The 16,707-nt window shown below is 38.5% G+C and overlaps 1 protein-coding gene across 4 annotated transcripts in view; it reads left to right on the forward strand.

Annotated features, from left to right (window-relative positions):
* The window catches only part of RAI14 (retinoic acid induced 14), an 87,976-nt gene that overhangs the window by 52,581 nt on the left and 18,688 nt on the right, over positions 1–16,707 (forward strand). For all 4 annotated transcript variants that reach the window (XM_074932261.1, XM_074932262.1, XM_074932264.1 and 1 more), the window contains exons 3-4: positions 384–514; positions 15,719–15,807. In XM_074932261.1, the coding sequence (XP_074788362.1) occupies positions 384–514; positions 15,719–15,807 (220 nt within the window). The remainder of the gene's footprint in view (positions 1–383; positions 515–15,718; positions 15,808–16,707) is intronic.

Raw genomic sequence — 16,707 nt, forward strand, 5'->3', positions numbered from 1 at the left:
TATCCGCATGATGTATGTGATGAAGGTCTGATGGGGCCAGTGCAGCTCAAAAATAGAAACCAGGACTGGACAAATGAAAGAGAACTTTTAAAAATACAGTAAGAACAAATGGATTTTTTTCCTGCATTAATATTCTACAGAATTTCCATGTTAGTGGTCATCTCCAGTGATTGCTTAGGCCCTGGTTTGAGCCATGAAGTCCTTGGGAACCTGTACTGCACAGCTTGCAGATTACTTTAATGCAGCTTTCGTTGTACTATTTCTTTGGGTTGGGCTTTTGTTTCAGCTTTTAGTGGTGATACTTGTGTTTAGGAGCATTCAGGAAAGCCTGGACACAGTGCTGGTACTAATAATATTTCTCCCTTCTTTTTATTTTATTCCAGAACAATGAGTGGAATAAGAATGATGATCGGCTGCTGCAGGCAGTGGAGAATGGCGATCCTGAGAAAGTGGCTTCATTGCTGGGTAAAAAGGGAGCCAGTGCCACGAAACAAGATAGTGAGGGCAAAACTGCGTAAGTCCAACTTAAACTTGTGATTTAAGCCCAAGGGAGGGGGAAAAAACAGCCTTGGATGTGCTAGTTACATGAATTAAGAACCAGAGACGATCCTGAAAAATGAAGTTTTCATTTTCATCTGAAGCACAGTACATTCTGGAAAGCTCCCTTCTGGTAATCTATATTTGTAATTCTACATTTAAAATGCCATTTCAGAATCCCAAACCCACTAAGGTAACTTCGAGGTAACTCGAAGCTGGATTGCTGGGTGGATTGGGGCCATTTTAGGACAGGGTATTTTGGGACTCAGAAATTTCATGGCACACTCCAGATTGCACACTCCAAAAGGCATTAATCTTTGGGCCTATTTTTTCCCATGGACATTAGTTTAATGACATAGAAATTAAGATAAATTTTCTTTCTAATGGGTTAGAAGTGAAACTATGATTGAGTTTTAAAATCTTGCAGATGTTAATGGTTCGTGCAACTGTTCCTAGTTTTGATTGAAGTTTGGCACTGAAAGTTTTGTGTGAATGAGATTCCTTTTGCAGTCTCAATGTATTTCATATATAGCATTTTCTTCTATTCTTTCTCTTGTTCTCCTGTGAACATTTTGAATTGTGGAAGATAAAAGATTCCACTAAGAAAATTACAGCCAAGAGATTACTCTTCTTAAACTTTCTTTCTTATGACATGGAAAGGTAATTAAATGCATAAAGGTGAAATAGGCATCCTATGACAGAACCAAAGCATTCATAAAATTCTGGCTAGATGGGGAGAGAGGAAGACGGTTTCCAGTCTTAGGAGCAGCAGCACAAAGCAGTTTATACCAAATAATAAGTTCTAATGAATTACCTCTGGGTTACATTTACTGAGTCATGCTCTGCTTCTTATGTTTCGTACATCTGCTCTATTTCTGTTCTGCATCTAAGGAAACTGAATGATGGCAATGACTCATGATGACCTGCAACTTCTTACTGCAGAAGTCCAAGTCCTCTAATTACTTCAAGTGGGTTTTCTCCACACCTTAATATGTTTTTAATTTTAAAAAGTTCCATTTACATGTTTTTCTTTTGAACATAATCAAAGCATGACTTCCATTGAATCTTCTGAATTACAGCTCTGTTCAGCATCTCATGTTTTCACAGTCAACGTAAGCTCGAGTCCTAAGCTGCACTGTATCCAGTGTAACACCTAGTTTGCAAGTTTCATGTATAATGTGATAACAATGAATTTTTCTAGGAAACCAATCAAGACTGAAATTATCAGTGAGTACATAGAAGTCTCTTAACTCTAAGAAATAGGATTGTTGTAACTGTAGGGATCTGGTGCAATGATTCTCAGCTTTACAGGGATGCACTACAAAATTCCCCTTTTTTCCTCATTATTTGCAATTACAAAGAAGTTGATGACCATATATTTACATTAATGATGCTGTTACTAATAATGCAGATACAAGTACTTCTTTTAATTGCTTGGAACAAATGTGAATTAATGCTATGAAGGTCTCTGCTTCTGCTTGTTCCGTATGCTCATTTAATTGTTACTTACTTTTTTAGTTATTTCTGTGTAGTGGTTTAAAAGAAAGCTTGAGAGAGAACAAAGAAAATGGTAGTGCTGTGATACAGAAATACAGTGTGTCAACTCTCATTCTGTTTCCAGTGCTTTGGGAAACTTAGCAGACCTGCTCAGGTTATTTCTGTCTCAGTTTTGAAAGATAGAGACTGACAGGTGTAGGGACAGTGACACTGATCTGGAAAGACATAGCTACCAAAGAGTATCGTGACCCAGAAATGTTCTCCAGTGTGGCTTATTAATATGGGTGGTGTTTTTTCCCACTTGAGAGTCTTCTTTTAGTGTGTGCAAAATGAAGTACAGTCATCTTTTCTTTATAGGTAGGCTTCTTTCTCCTATGTTTAGTGTGATGCCGTGGCTCCATTCCTGCACAGTGATTCTGGGTGCCTAACATAACTGTTTTGCCCTGTCTCAGAAGCTCTGCTTAGAGGCATAGACATGGCTGCAGCCCAGCAGTTCTGAGTTCCGTCCCACAGAAGCAGGGTGCTAGTTTGTCAGCTACCGCATCTGTAACATGAGAGACTCATGCAGGAGAAGCACAATCTGAAGAGGTCTTTTTGGGACACCTGGCCACCATTTGTGCTTAGATTTCACTGGTTACATTTTAGAAAGTGCCATGTGGGAAGCAAGCTCTTTGGATGAGTGGTCTATTGATCGCTGTGAGTATATATTGATGCATTTGTTTACATAATTGGGCTGAAGGTGACTGACTAGAAGAATATAATGGATTCAATTACATAACAGCGTGCATAATGTGATTAAAGACTTTGGAATGTGCTTGAAAGCAAAAAAGGAGAAACAATTGCATGTTACTGTACAGGTTTGTTAGGTCTGTCATTGTCTCTTCCCTTGAGGTGAGACAAGTTTCTTTTAAGATCTTTTTCATTCTTTTAAATAACCCTACAAACAAAATTCTTGATACTGTATCTTTAAGTGTAGCAGTATAGTGCATTATTTTAAACAGGAGGTGGAGAGGACTTTAATTTTTCATGCTTAAAGAGGTACTTCTAAATTTTTGGTTTATAATCAACTGGCTTCGTAATTTAAAATGCTTGAACTGAGAGGAACAGAGACCAGAACAGTGAGTACCGTATGCATCATTCCACCAAGTCCTGCTATGATGTGTTTCAGCTCTGGCTCAGTTTTGGACATAACCACCTACATTTCATCTGTGTCTTCTTTTACCTCTATCCTATAGGTCCTTTTCTTTGTGGCTTGCCTGCATGCAGTAAAATAGAGATGCTTAAATTAACAAGGTTTAGGTACCAGTAGATTTATTAGAGGTAATATGTACAGACTTTCACCAGGAGATTTAACTCTCCAGCAGTACCTCTTTTAAAAAGTATTTAAAAATATCTTCAGAGTAATTAAATGAGTTTCTTAAGACTTGCCTGACTTTCCATACCATCACCCTGCCTCTGACTCAGTCCTTTCTGTAAACAAAAAATCAGTTTTAAGGCTATGGAGCAAATCCACCTTTGGTGTAAGCTGACATAGCCCCATTGTTGCTCCCACTTAACACAGCACAGACTATTGCCAAGCACACTTGTAATAGAGTCTATCTGGAAATCTGACTCTGCCATTGTAGTCTTATTCTGCCAGATAGGGTTTTTCTGTCTGGCTTCCTTAAACAACAAAATGGTGATTTCCAGTTTGGAATTTGATCACTTAAATCCCACTTAAACTAACAAAAAATGGTTTTAAAAGAAAGCCTTTTCAGGAGGGGATAGGATTCATTCACGGACTGCACTTTCCACAGAGCAAGGGTTCAAATGGGCTGTTATTTAAAGAAGCTGCCGCTAAAACTTAAGCGGGGTGCAGGGCGGGTGGGGGGAGAATTTTGGAAAGTATTTATAATGTATATATGGCAGCACTTCCTTGTCCTAAAGTTATTTTGTCTGTGTGCCAGTCCATCACTGCCATGTTTGCATGTTTCTGCAGCGTACTGAACTAGAATTAAATGCTTATGGCTATTAAATGAAACAGTAGGTCTCTGTAAATTTTTTCAACTGCAATTGAATCAGCTGTTGTTTAATAAAATGAGTCTGACAATGATACAAAAAAGCTTTAGAAACTTCCACAGATTCACTCTTGAAAGACTCTTTCACAAAAATCTTGTCAATAGCAGTAAGTAGAAATGATATATTTTCATTTGAATGTTAATGCCTTGGAGGCTGAACCAAAAATAAATTTTGGAGCATATTCTAACTGCAAGTCCTTTATATTTATCATGTACATAGTATTAATTTTATTTGTTCTGGATCTTATTATATAAGAAAGTGGAGCGAGTAGCATGAAGGACATCACTGTTCAAAAAGTAAATCAGATTTTAATTACTCTTGAGAGAGTCCTTTTATGTTATAATACTTATCTTAAAGGAAGCTATTGGAAGAAATACAGACTGGCTAAATTTATTACACTGTTCTAGTTGAGGAAAAAAAAAAACAACATAGAAAATGGTTTAGAAAGCTGATGTTCAAAATTGGAGGTCAGGTGAGCCCAATGCCTATGAAATGATAGAATAATTGTTATTATCCTCTCTTGTTTATAAGTTGCTATAAAAAATACTCTAGGAGACCTTTGAAATTCAGTCAGTCTCTATATTGTTTTCTTGTGCGTGTGTTGGGGGTCTTCAGTCTAACACCATGTTCTAGAAGCTGTTTCTTTTGTACAGGCTGTGTCATCTCTTAAAGTTGCTTAAACACGTAAGTAGAAAAGCATACTAGCATACTGTCTTTTGAAAATTGTACCAGGGTGGGAGCTGCAAGAAAGGTCTAGGGCCTGAGGATTGTCACCTCTCCAGGAATGGAGTTCGTGGATGTTCCAGTGACCTGATACGATCCCTGACAGAAAATATTTTTTAGTTTACTTTTATAACAATATTTAATTTATGATGTTCCAGATGGTCACAATAATGTCTCGTTTTCAGGGCATGGACAAAATAAAGAAGACCACAGTGACCTGATCTCTACCTGTGTTTTATCTTTAGCCAACAGATGGCTGAAATCTGGTTCTTATTCCAAATTTTCTTGTAAAGTTTATTGCCATGGGAGATTTGGGTGTAAAAACTTTTGTCTCTTCAAAACTTTACTGAAGTTATTTTCAGGTTCAAATCCTGATTGTTCCTTTTTGTTCTCCCTCTCCCCTGAAGCATTGTTATGAATATAATTCAATTAAGATGTTGAAATTAAGTTTCCTGAAAAATTGCTTTCTACTTTAGACTCTTAGAGATGTTAATGAAACATCTGGGCTTGATTGGGTGAAGCTGTCCTCTGCCAGGATACTAAATTGGGCTTATTAACTGTTATGTTCGGAATCAGCCAATTGTTAATGTATAGTGAGAGGAAATGCTCTTATCTCCGTAGCGAGAAGCAGTACTCAACTTTGGTTTTATAATTTGGCAATACATGAAAAAATCCACATTTCATAAGAAACATTACTGTATTGACAATCATGTAGCCATTTGTTCCTGGCTCTTGATTGAAACTGTAGATCATTTCTGATGATTTTGAGTACGTGACCCCTCACACTTGGAGACGTCACGATCCAATTTTTGTTCTTAGCTATACTTTTGACAGGACTTTAAATCAATAACATTCAGGTTCTATCATATACTTCTTTGAAGCAATTTTTCTGTAAGGCCTTTTAGTATTTTTATACCTTCATGTTAAAAAAAGAAAGTGAAGAGGCCATCTTCTGAAGAGACAGAAATTAATGCTCTTCAGTTTTATTTCAATTATGAAGATCCTAAACATCACTTCTGAAAAAATTTTACTTTTTACTTTCTTTAGTGATTTGTTATATTGCAAAACAAGCAAATTCCACTTATTTAAAGAACAAATTCACTATTTCATACAAAGTTCTTTGAGGACTGTGAAACATCCCAACAGGTTTTGCATCTTACATGCACAGGACTTCCTGCAGATGATAGCTAGAGTTCAACAGTCTGTAATTTCTTCTAGAAGCCAGTTTGCATCTTCTGTTTTGTATTTGCTTTTTCACACATGCTTATAGGATTACTATTCTTAATAAATTATTGCATTGCATTATCTGTTAGCAAGACTGTAATCTGAGAAGAAAGCAAGTAATCTTCTGAAGGTCCCTCATGCACACGTTCAGCTAGCACATGAGCCCCCTGTTCCTGCTCATGGGTAGGATCAGCCAAACCTGTAATGCATCATCAGACAGCTGCTGGAATTCCCTGGCAGGTCTGTTTGCAGAGTTGCCAGATACCCAGATTTTACCAGATCTGGCCAGGTTTCAAAAAGTTTGTCGGTTGCTTGCATCAGAGCATAGCCTAGATGGTTGGGAGTTTTTGTATGCCTGGCTTGAAACAGCTGCAGCTTGGCTCACATAGAGGCAGAACCCAGGGCCTTGCTTGTGTGTGTGGAGCGCTGTGGTTGTTCCTTCCACTCCTCTAATCTGAGCTGGCAGGAGAGCACAAGCGAAGCCCTGTCCCTCATGGGTTGGGCCAGAACCAGGGTCATTAAGGCTGCAGGGTACAGAGCTAAGGCTGTAGTTGTTTTTCAGATTTGTACCTACATAATGGGCTGCAGTTGTTTTATATGTTTTTCAAAGACTTATGCAACCAAATGAACTGTATGTGTAGATTTTAATTACACCAGCTGGCTGCTACTGGTTTAAAAATGTACTCTAATCTAGGAAGGGAAAGGCAACAGACAGCCGAAACAGAGCAGCGTGCTAATGTTGGATTTATTTCCATTTTTTAGCTTCAAAGTGTGGTCTAAGGCAATAGACTGTGCTGCTGGCTGCTTACTTATAAGGCTTATATATCACTTTGCATTTTCTGCTAACCTGCTTTACAGGTGCATTCCGTGTTTAGGGAAGTACTAACTGGAAAATGTAGGAAAGCTCTGAAACTGCCTTTTCCTCAAGTCTGTGTTCTAGTCCCTACTCCTCTTCAGAAATGTGGAATCTTAAAAGCTTTAGTAGTATAGTTATTCTGAAATGCAAAGTAAAAATATATTGCTGTTGGAGAACGGCTTACAGAGAGCAAGGCCATGGGTCTCTGCAGGAGCTGATTGCAGCCATCTGAGGTAAACAAAGGAAAAAACCCAGGGTACAGTTATGCCTAACAAAGGACTGTTATGTTAACAAAGAGAGAAACTGAGGTACATTATGACCTTGTATATGATAAAGGAACGGCCCTGGGAGAAAAAACAGGTTCAGAAGAGGGAAGATGTTGTGACATATCTGAAATGCCACAAGGGGCTGGGACATTATAATGTAGCCTTTTACAGGTATCCAATAGATTTGTGAGTAGTATGCATGATTATTGTAGAGTGCTTATATAAGGTGTGATTTCTTTCAATAAGGTTGAAGCTTGCTCTATCATTCACATTGAATCGGCCGCTTGCTTCCTCCGCCCGCCGCATATTGCCATAATAATTTAAAGAGTTTACAAAAACAGATGTTAAGAGCTCATCTTAACCGGTGGTCTCTGAAGAATGTGTTACTGGTAGATTAATTACTATAAGTGCATATTATTGCACTTGGTTTGCAATTCCTCTGTGAAATAAGAGAAGTTCACTTTATACAGTTTAATAAAAAAAAAAAATCCAAATAGTTCTGTTGCTTTAAATCTGAAGAGGTTCAAGTATTGTAAGTGTAAAAAGCACAGAAACTTCAAACACAGCTCATAACCTTGAGCTATCCTTTGTCAGTGTTCCTCATGTTGCATAAGGATATCCATGGTCTTTAGTTCTTGAAGCACTATATGTAGTTCTTAAGCCTTGAAATATTTTCCTTATATTAACTTTTACTCAGTTGTTCTTAGACTTTCCAGCCTTTTCCTGGACTCTTGTTATGCTAATATGGTTTGGGATTTCCTTGCTCTAATTTCATAACTTTTCATGTACTAAGGTGTTTATTAGCATTTGCTGGCCCATAGGCAACAATGCCAAATGGATTGTATTGGAGAATGAAGGTCAAGGGAGATGCCAGTCACTGCTCTCATTGTTGGGCTTAATTTTAACTTTGAACAATATTCTGGCCTTGCAAGAAAACACAGCGGGTGGCTAGCTGGTTTTACCTAACTCAGGAATGAAGTTATGTTCATCCGTGCTCATCCGTGGCATCCTCAGGAATTTCACCCTATGATAAAAAGATGTTTTGCCAGAAGGCATATATATTGAGAAGCTGACTGTGCACCCTTTTAGACTTTAGATGTGGGATGTGTTTTTAAAGAAACTATCAGAAGGAATCTTCCCTACAGCTCTGCCTTCCTCCATTCCTCTGGACTTGGTTTTAGAGGTACAGGCAACACTGTTCTTATTTCTAGGCTCTTTAAACTTTTTGAGGCTTCATTGTTTGTCGTACTTTGTCAGTTTTCCTTCCCTACTACACCAAAAATAAAAGTAGTATTTCAAGACTTCAGACTTTCTGTCAACACCTAGGAGTGCCCTGAAGCTCATACTTGGCAGAGTCTGTATTGCAATTTGCTGACGTTAGTTATTGAGGGACTTTTAAAAATGGGCACTCTGCAGGAAACTTCATATGATAAATCTAAATTGTGAGCACTTATGTTTACAATTAATGGTACATAGAAGAAAAGTCTGTATGTTTCAGACTTGAAGTGGGAGTTTGTGTTAATGTAGTAATAGAGTTTGCCAAAGAAAACTGTGTATGAAAATGGAACTGCTGGAACACAACCTGAGAATGAAAAATAGAAAGCTTCTGGGGATCCCAGAAATCTCTCTGAAGAGCAGCTGGGTGGATATTTTTGCCGAGTTTGAAGGCTAAAATCAGGAGTCTGTAACTTGCCAGCTCCTGTGTTGCATGATGCAATTGCTTCTTTCCTATTAAGAAAACAGCCGTTCAGCAGGCTTGCGTTTTATTAATGTCCTATATCTCGAGGTGTGTATGATTGAAACAAGACTTTTTATGCTATGAGGCAAAGCTGGAAACTTTATATGAAAACTGTGTTTGGTTTTGGGGTTTTTTTGAAAGCTATTCCAGAATATATACTAATGCAAAAGTGGCATGTGAGGTTTCTGCCAGAGGGTTTTGTGTGTATTGGGGGAGGGCAGATGCCATCTGATGTTTAAATAGAAGACAGGAGAACACAGGCTGTGTGCATTGCTTCACTTTGCAGTGGCTGGTGCTAAGGGGGAGAGAGAGGGGAAGAAATCTCCCACAGCTCCTAGTAAATCCATACCTGCCTATGTCAACTTCTTAAAATCTTACCTGCCTGCACTCCAGAATATGTTAGTAGCGACTAATTGATTGAAAGTCTTAAAACTCAGAATACTTAATTTTCTCACTTCATAATGGCTCCAACTCTGTCTTGAAAATAGAATGTATTTCCTGCAACATTTTCCTAAGCTGTTTTTTGCACTCATGTATGTGACAGGATCATGACATGGACTGACAACATTTAATAAAAAGCCACATTTGTTACATTTACTCTTTTATTTGTTTGTTTGTTTATTTTAAAAGATCTAAAGAACTAGTAAGTATTGATAGTGATACCAGTAGATGTCTGATTTTCCCTGAAGGCAGTCTGATTTGCCAGACATCTGATGGTTCCTCCATAATTAAATGACTGGCTGTTCCTAAGACTCATATCTTCTCAAATGAGTGACACTTTTGATAATGTTTCCAGGAATAAGTATTATGTGGCTTTGACAGGGAAACATTCACGGTTTAATCTTAGTTTTAAGGTTTAATGTGAAATTCTATATCCCATTCCGTCCTTTGCAGTGGTAGGATGCATACAGCTGTGACTGTGTGATGAAACAGTGGAAGGCAGCTTTGGTTTTCAACTGGTTTTGTTCCCTGTATCAGCTCAGCAGCCACACAGGTACCTACCTACATGTGCTGGTGCAGGGAGAAAACAGAACCAAGCAGACACTGCTCACAGAAGCATTTTCTTGTTGGGACACAGAGTTAGTACTTTGCTGAGAGCCATGCTATGTTGGCAGAGGAAGGCAGAAAACACCTCCAGTTTCAGGACCATTCTGGGATTTCCTAGTCTTTAAATCTGAAGGTAATAATTTTTCTATGAATTAGGTTCAGGATGTGTCAAAAATTTGTTTTGTTTAAAAGGCTTCCTTCATCATAGTTATGCTGATAAGATCTCAGACCATTCACAGAAAAGTAAATTGTGTTCTTCTCTAATTACTGGTCATCATGCTACACGGGAGAGTAGACCACACTGGGCTGTGTCCTGAGTGGCAGCAGGCACTTCCTTCATGCACAGAATGTGCTGCTCCAGTGGAACTCACAGCCCTTTCTCCTCCAGGTCAGGTTTCGGGCACTCTAGCACTTCTGCCACTCAGCCTGTGATGGAAGAGTATCAAAAGCCATATGTCATGTAATGTCTTTATTTTTGCTGTTGTCATTGAAGTGAGAATTGAGGCTTTGTTACAATAATAGACACTGTAAGCTAAATGCTGCCTCTAAAGGGTGTAAAAGTCAGTTTAGAAAATCAGCCAGGTTATCAGTGGGTCTCTTTCTGACTGAGGTAGCTGGCAGATTGCTTGCCAGTCTTATCTGGTAGCAGCAAAGCTTGAATATCTTCCATTTCTATATATTTTTCAGTTGGCATTACAAAGACTCCAAGCAGCTCTGTATCTTTATTTTATTAATCTTGTTTGTTTGTGTGAAGGTATTGGTCAGTCGAGAAACTATAAATTATCAAACAATTGGCAGACAAGTCAGACATACTTAAAAGTCAACACAGAGTTGACATAGATTAGAAAATGAAGAATAATGATCTACTTTGGGGAGGGATGTTTTTGCTCAAAATAAACCTTGACAAGGAGTGTATGTGAGTTCATAGTGTATTTCATTCTTGCACTTAAAATATTTTCAGAACACTGAGATTAAAATGGCAGAGAACAATAGTATTATATGCTTCCATACAAGTTGACTTTGTTCCATGTTTGTCATAATAGAAAATAGAAAATGCAATATTCACTCAGCATCCATAATTCAACCATGTTCTTTATTTGCTTTGGATTTTGTTAAGTAATGTGTCAGTCTACTTTCAGGCCCTAGAGAAAATCTGTGTTAGAGGATGCTAATTCTGCCCTGAAAAAAAACGTCTGGAGCGTGACCTTGCCAAACAGAGGTGGAGCCCCCTGACTGGGTGTAATTTTTCTGCTCTTTATTCTGTTTTTCTTTGCACAGATGAAAATTTCCTAGTTAGAAGGTTACTGTCTTAAATTAAGACTTCATATTTATTTTTTCTTATTTTATCATTTCCCACTCTACTTTTGTGGCATTTTCCCTAGATATATGGACCACCCAGTTGTTTTAAGCCAGCTGTCAAAATAATATTCAGTAAGAGGATTGTGTTCAGTTTTGCAGGATGTAGCTGTGCAAATGGTTAAGCAGAGAATCTGGATATGGCAAACCCATGTCTTATTGCTAACCACCTTAGCAAGCTCAGTTAGCTCCATTTTTACAAGTCTAACCTCTAAATATGGATTAATTTTGTTAGTCAACCTGTGGTGAAATGGTTTGTAAAGAAATGTTTTATGTGAGCTAAGTAGTAAAAATTGTAGACTTTTTCTGTTTGAGTTAGACTGTCTGGCATTTACATAATTTTTGGAAACACTCATTCTTTGCCTTTTAGCAAAGACCAGCTTTATCTGAACTCTTGTGTTCTGTCTGTCAGACTGATTCAAGAAGTATCCATTTCCTTGCTAGCTTGACTTTACAACCAAAATGTGGTTCTGCCCTGAAGAAGGAATGGGCTTGTTTAGGACAATTGTGAGTACTTTATCAGTTAACATCTATCTGTAAGAAATCTGCTGTTTAAAACTAGTTCAGAGATATCATACACAGCTGTCCACTCTGTTCAGACACCAATCATTCATAAAAAGCATCTCTCAGTGCATTTGAAAATGTTATTTGAGTAACGTTTCTGGTCAGGAAGTTTGAGGTCCTGACAGGACTTTGAGGTGATAGTCTTTTCTCCAATTGACCCAGAACGTGATGAACTTCTGCTGTGCGTTTGCTCTTACTCTGAAGGCCTGTTTGCTCCAAATCAGTTTCCTCCCAAATACATAGTTTTTTACTTTTATCTTTTGAAGGACTGAGTAGTTATGAGACCTGTACGTTCCCAGTAAGAAAAGGCAGTGTCAACCAACTGATCTTTATCAGCCACTTAAGAGGTGGATCTCAGATACTGAGTTGCTTCATTTCTGGATCCATTGAGAAAACCACTGGGACGGGTAGCTGCTCCTCTGCTGTACTGAAAGGTCTGGAGACAATCATAAAAGACCATCCCACCCCTCAGGAAGAACAGAAATGTTTTACAGCAATAAAAGAAATCTATCGCAAATCAGTTCAGGCTGGGGTATGAAGATGTGGATTGGAGCGGTGGTAACAGGCTTATGTATTGTGAAGATAAAATGAACTGTGTTGTAATAGAATTTTAGGCTGAATGAGAGTCTAACCCTCAGTGTGGCCCTTGCTCCAAATCAAGCCTTACATGTTTGTTTTTGTTTGCCTAAGACATTGCACAACCAGGAAGTGGGAGGAAAAGTTGTTTGCTTTCATATCAAGGGAAGTTTATTCGTGAAAGCTGCAAGTAAAATGCACTGCTGCTTAAGGATTCCAGATGGTGAGAACTCTGATGTTTGGAAACCTGCAGTTTTTACCTCAAATATTTTAGTAAAGTTTATGTAGCTGGTAAAGAATTATTTTGTACTGAAATTAATGTCTACAGTCATCTTTGTTTCAAGAGCCTCAGCTGCTACACAGGAGCCCTCAGTATCTATGACTAAAGTGGAGATGAGAGTTTGGTTTGGGTTTGGGGTTTTTTTAAGTACAAGAACCCCCCCCGAGGTGCTATTAACTTCAGAATCACTTAGAATTACTTCTCAAGGTGAAGTTTTTGCCCAGTGCTCTGTAAATACTCTTAAATATGACTGTAATAGCTTAATCCCAGCCCAGATTCTTCTCTCTCTCTTGAGCAGAGCCTATTTCCTGATAAGATGGTTCAGTTTACTAAACCAGCATGTAACTTACCATGTGCCCCATTCCCCTCCCAGTTGCTTTTAGATTAGTAAGAAAAAACATTTCTCTACAGGGTTATGTGAGAGGTCGTAGCAGTACAAGAATGTAGGGAGGGGACACACAGCAAGCAATTGGGAGGAAGCTGTAGCAGCCCGGTGCTATTTGGCTTAGGACACTGTATAAATGACTGAGAGTTAAACTTTATCATCACAGAATCATCTAGGTTGGAAGGACCTTGAAGATCATCCTCCCTTTTCATGGGAGTCTCCACATAGTTTCTATATTTTTTCTCACATTAGATCTTTAGATTCTTCATACATATTCTCTCATCTTTCAACACCACCTGTCCCGCTTAGCAATGATGTTTCTTTCAACCTACCAATTTGGGAGAAGCAATACTTTTAATCAGGCCTTTCTTACTTGAAAATATTTTTGGCTGCGTGAAACAAAGCATCTGCATGTGTGATGATTTGTTGAGAACTGCCATGAGAATTGTTTACAGTGGTGGGTGGTGGGACTGATCTGTTCATGGGTGTGTAGCCTGAAAGGGGTTAAGTTTTTCTTCTCTCTGATACTTTCTTTGCAGTCTGATTTTACCTAAATATACCTTCTTTTACATTTGCATATTCATGTTGCATTTGGCACCATCCTACACAGTCTGTCCATAAAACCTCAGTGTCCCAGATTTAGCCAAGTTTTTATTATTCGGGTATTTATTATTATTATGAATATTGTCAAATGTAAGTGAGGCATGTGCATGCTTCACAGCCTTCTTAATATTTAAGTGGCTTCAATTCTACTGTGTGTCTACACAGATGTATCTGAATGTTTCAGTATTTGTTGATATGTTGCGCCAGCTAAATTAGAGGTGTTGGAATTCGTCAGACTCCTTTTGTGTCCCTCCCCCAGCCATTTTTCCAGAGCTTGAGAAAGCTCTTCTAAAGAAGAATGTTTACACAACTTTGCATTGGTCACCAAGTACATGAAGTTTTGATTTTGAATGACTAGAGAAGAATCAGCAGCAATGTTTTTTATGCTCTTGGAAGTGTTAACTCTTCAGTTTGTTTATGGCAGTGGTAAGACTGAGGACGAGCACACAGGATATTTTTATATTTGCAGAGAATGGTTCAAAGCTTAGGCGCTGCCTGTCTGCCATTTGCAATCACCAGCAGCCATTGTGAAAGGACTGCTTCTTGCTGTACTTGATAGAGGACTCTGTTCCAGATTAACTCTCCACCCTTTGCCAGACCTCATCTGGAGGTTTCTTACTCTGCTAAGGCTTAGAGAAATGCAGTGTTGCAGTTCACATGCAATGTGCCAGTATATCAGTTTCTTTCCTGCCTGTTACTCCCAGTTTCCCTGGTTAGCAGACTGAACTATCTGTGTTAGTTTTAACATTTAAAGGAATCGTTATAAATGTAAACTCTTAAATTCAGTAGTTGGTGTGGCTACATGATTTGTGATGTTCTCTTTAGATTCCAGGGGAAAATCCCCTTAACACAGGGGTATATGATGTTAAAAATCAATATCTCCTTTAAAAGCTCTTAGAAAACACCCTGCCTTTTTCAGTTTGGGACATGTTGATGAAGGTTCTAAATATTCACATGCAATTTAATAGTAATTGGAAGTGTTTTGCCTTGAATTTGTTTTTTACATTACTCCCACTGGAAAACAGCTCTGCATATCAAGCTGATGTTAGCAGGACCCATGGGGAAGCAATATGTATGCCTGTACTGTGCCCATATCTTGAGACTTGCCAATGTTGGCATGATATGCATCGGGAGGATATAAACTTATCTGTTTTCAGAAAGTTTTTCTTCACTTTTGCCTCCCAGCAAAATTAAGTTGGCACCATGTGTATAAAACTGCTTCTGTGAATCCTGAGGTGCCAAGGATGTCAGTCAGGAACCTTCAGCTGTAAAAAGGCCTGAATTCAGTGTAACTTCTTTGGTTTGTTCTGTAACTACATCTTTGGTAATTCATGCAGTTAAGTGCGTCCTGCCATAATGTGATTGGTAACCTCTGCAATTTAGCACTGTTCAAACAAGCAGGTGCTTGAGGTGAAAAGCGAAGCAAAAAGTTGAAAAAATACATCTCTAGCATAGTCTCACAAATATTGAATAGCTTTGATTTCTGCAGGTGAAATGCACAAACAGCAGGATTCTTTTTCCCCCTCTGTATGGAAGAAAGATGAGCTCTGTAAGGAATGGTACAGAAACACAACTTGATTTAGTTTAATTTAGGAGCTGAATCACCTTTTAGAGGAACTGAATTTTGTCCACTGAAAGGGGAAATTGGATTGACTAGAATGACTAGAGCAAAGTCAGTCACTGTGAATGTTTTCTTCATTAATTCCTGAAGCCTAGGCTTTCCATGGGGATATATTACATCACTAGGGACATAGAAATTGAGTGGGACTAGATGCACATAAGGTATATGGCATGGGTTAATGAGACAACAGCCTGTGTAAAAGTACAACTACAAAAACTTTTTGATGTGCCTTCTCACTTTCAGAGCTATTATCTTCTTGTGAGGCAGTGGAGGGATGCCAAAAGATGTAAGGACAGGGAGGGGAGAACTTGCCAGTACTTGGTTTGTGAATGAAAGAGAAAGGAGGTCTTAATAAAAGAAAAGTGACATTTAAATGCTCTCTTCCAGTTTTCACCTGGCAGCCACCAAAGGCCATGCAGAGTGCCTCAGGATTATGGTGACACATGGCGCAGATGTGACAGCCCAAGATGGTGCAGGTATGCCTCTTTGAATCTACTCATGCAGCATAATACAGTCACATTGCTTATATTGTTCTTAATGTGCAGAGTGCAACTGTAAATTTGACAACACTTCTTTTCTACACACACCATGTAGGAAAAGCAGTTGTAACACTTACAGGTTTAGTCATACTTGCATTTTTCTGCACATAGAATTCAAATTCTAAAGCCCTTGAAAACTTTTGCCCTAATAGTATAAATGCCAACTTATGGTTGTACATTTAGTGTACTCCAGATGCAGAATAGTTGCTTGATTTTATTTTTTGTTAGCTTTATTTTGAAGTTAAAAAAATAATCTCCCCCCAGCTCTTCTTGTTAACTTCTTTCAAGGCTTTTTATAGGTTAAATCGAGATCTTTGGTGTTGCTTTTATGTGTATCCAAGCGATTAACCCCATTAATTGTACAGGAGTTGCAGTAAGACATTTCCTCAGGATTATGACATAGTGAAAAGAGCTGATACAGGCCATAACAGAGCTGAGAGCTGTTAAGTATGCTGTTTCAGCCCTCAGAAGTCCTATGCCTTAATTACTACTCCACTAGGAGAATGATGGGAGCTGAATTTGAAACTGGCAAACTACTCTTAATAGATTTCAGTTGACATATCTGTGGAGTCTGTGCCCAGCATTTTCTCTCCCTAGCTGAGTCACCTGAGTGAGCTGTCAGCGTTCGGTTTCTCTAGTAATGATCTGTAAATGTTGCGCCCAAGGGTTCTGTTTTGGCCACTGATTACAGTCTGAGTGAATTTGTTATACATGGAAATGATTTGCCTCTATAAGGAAGTGTCTGTGATACTGGAAGAAGCGTTTAGATTATGCACAATGATAAGAGAATATACGTACCTGGTGCAGACTATTATTTAGAATTCATACTTCATCTTG

This window comes from Athene noctua, chromosome Z (genome assembly GCF_965140245.1).
Source record: "Athene noctua chromosome Z, bAthNoc1.hap1.1, whole genome shotgun sequence".
NCBI lineage: Eukaryota > Metazoa > Chordata > Aves > Strigiformes > Strigidae > Athene > Athene noctua.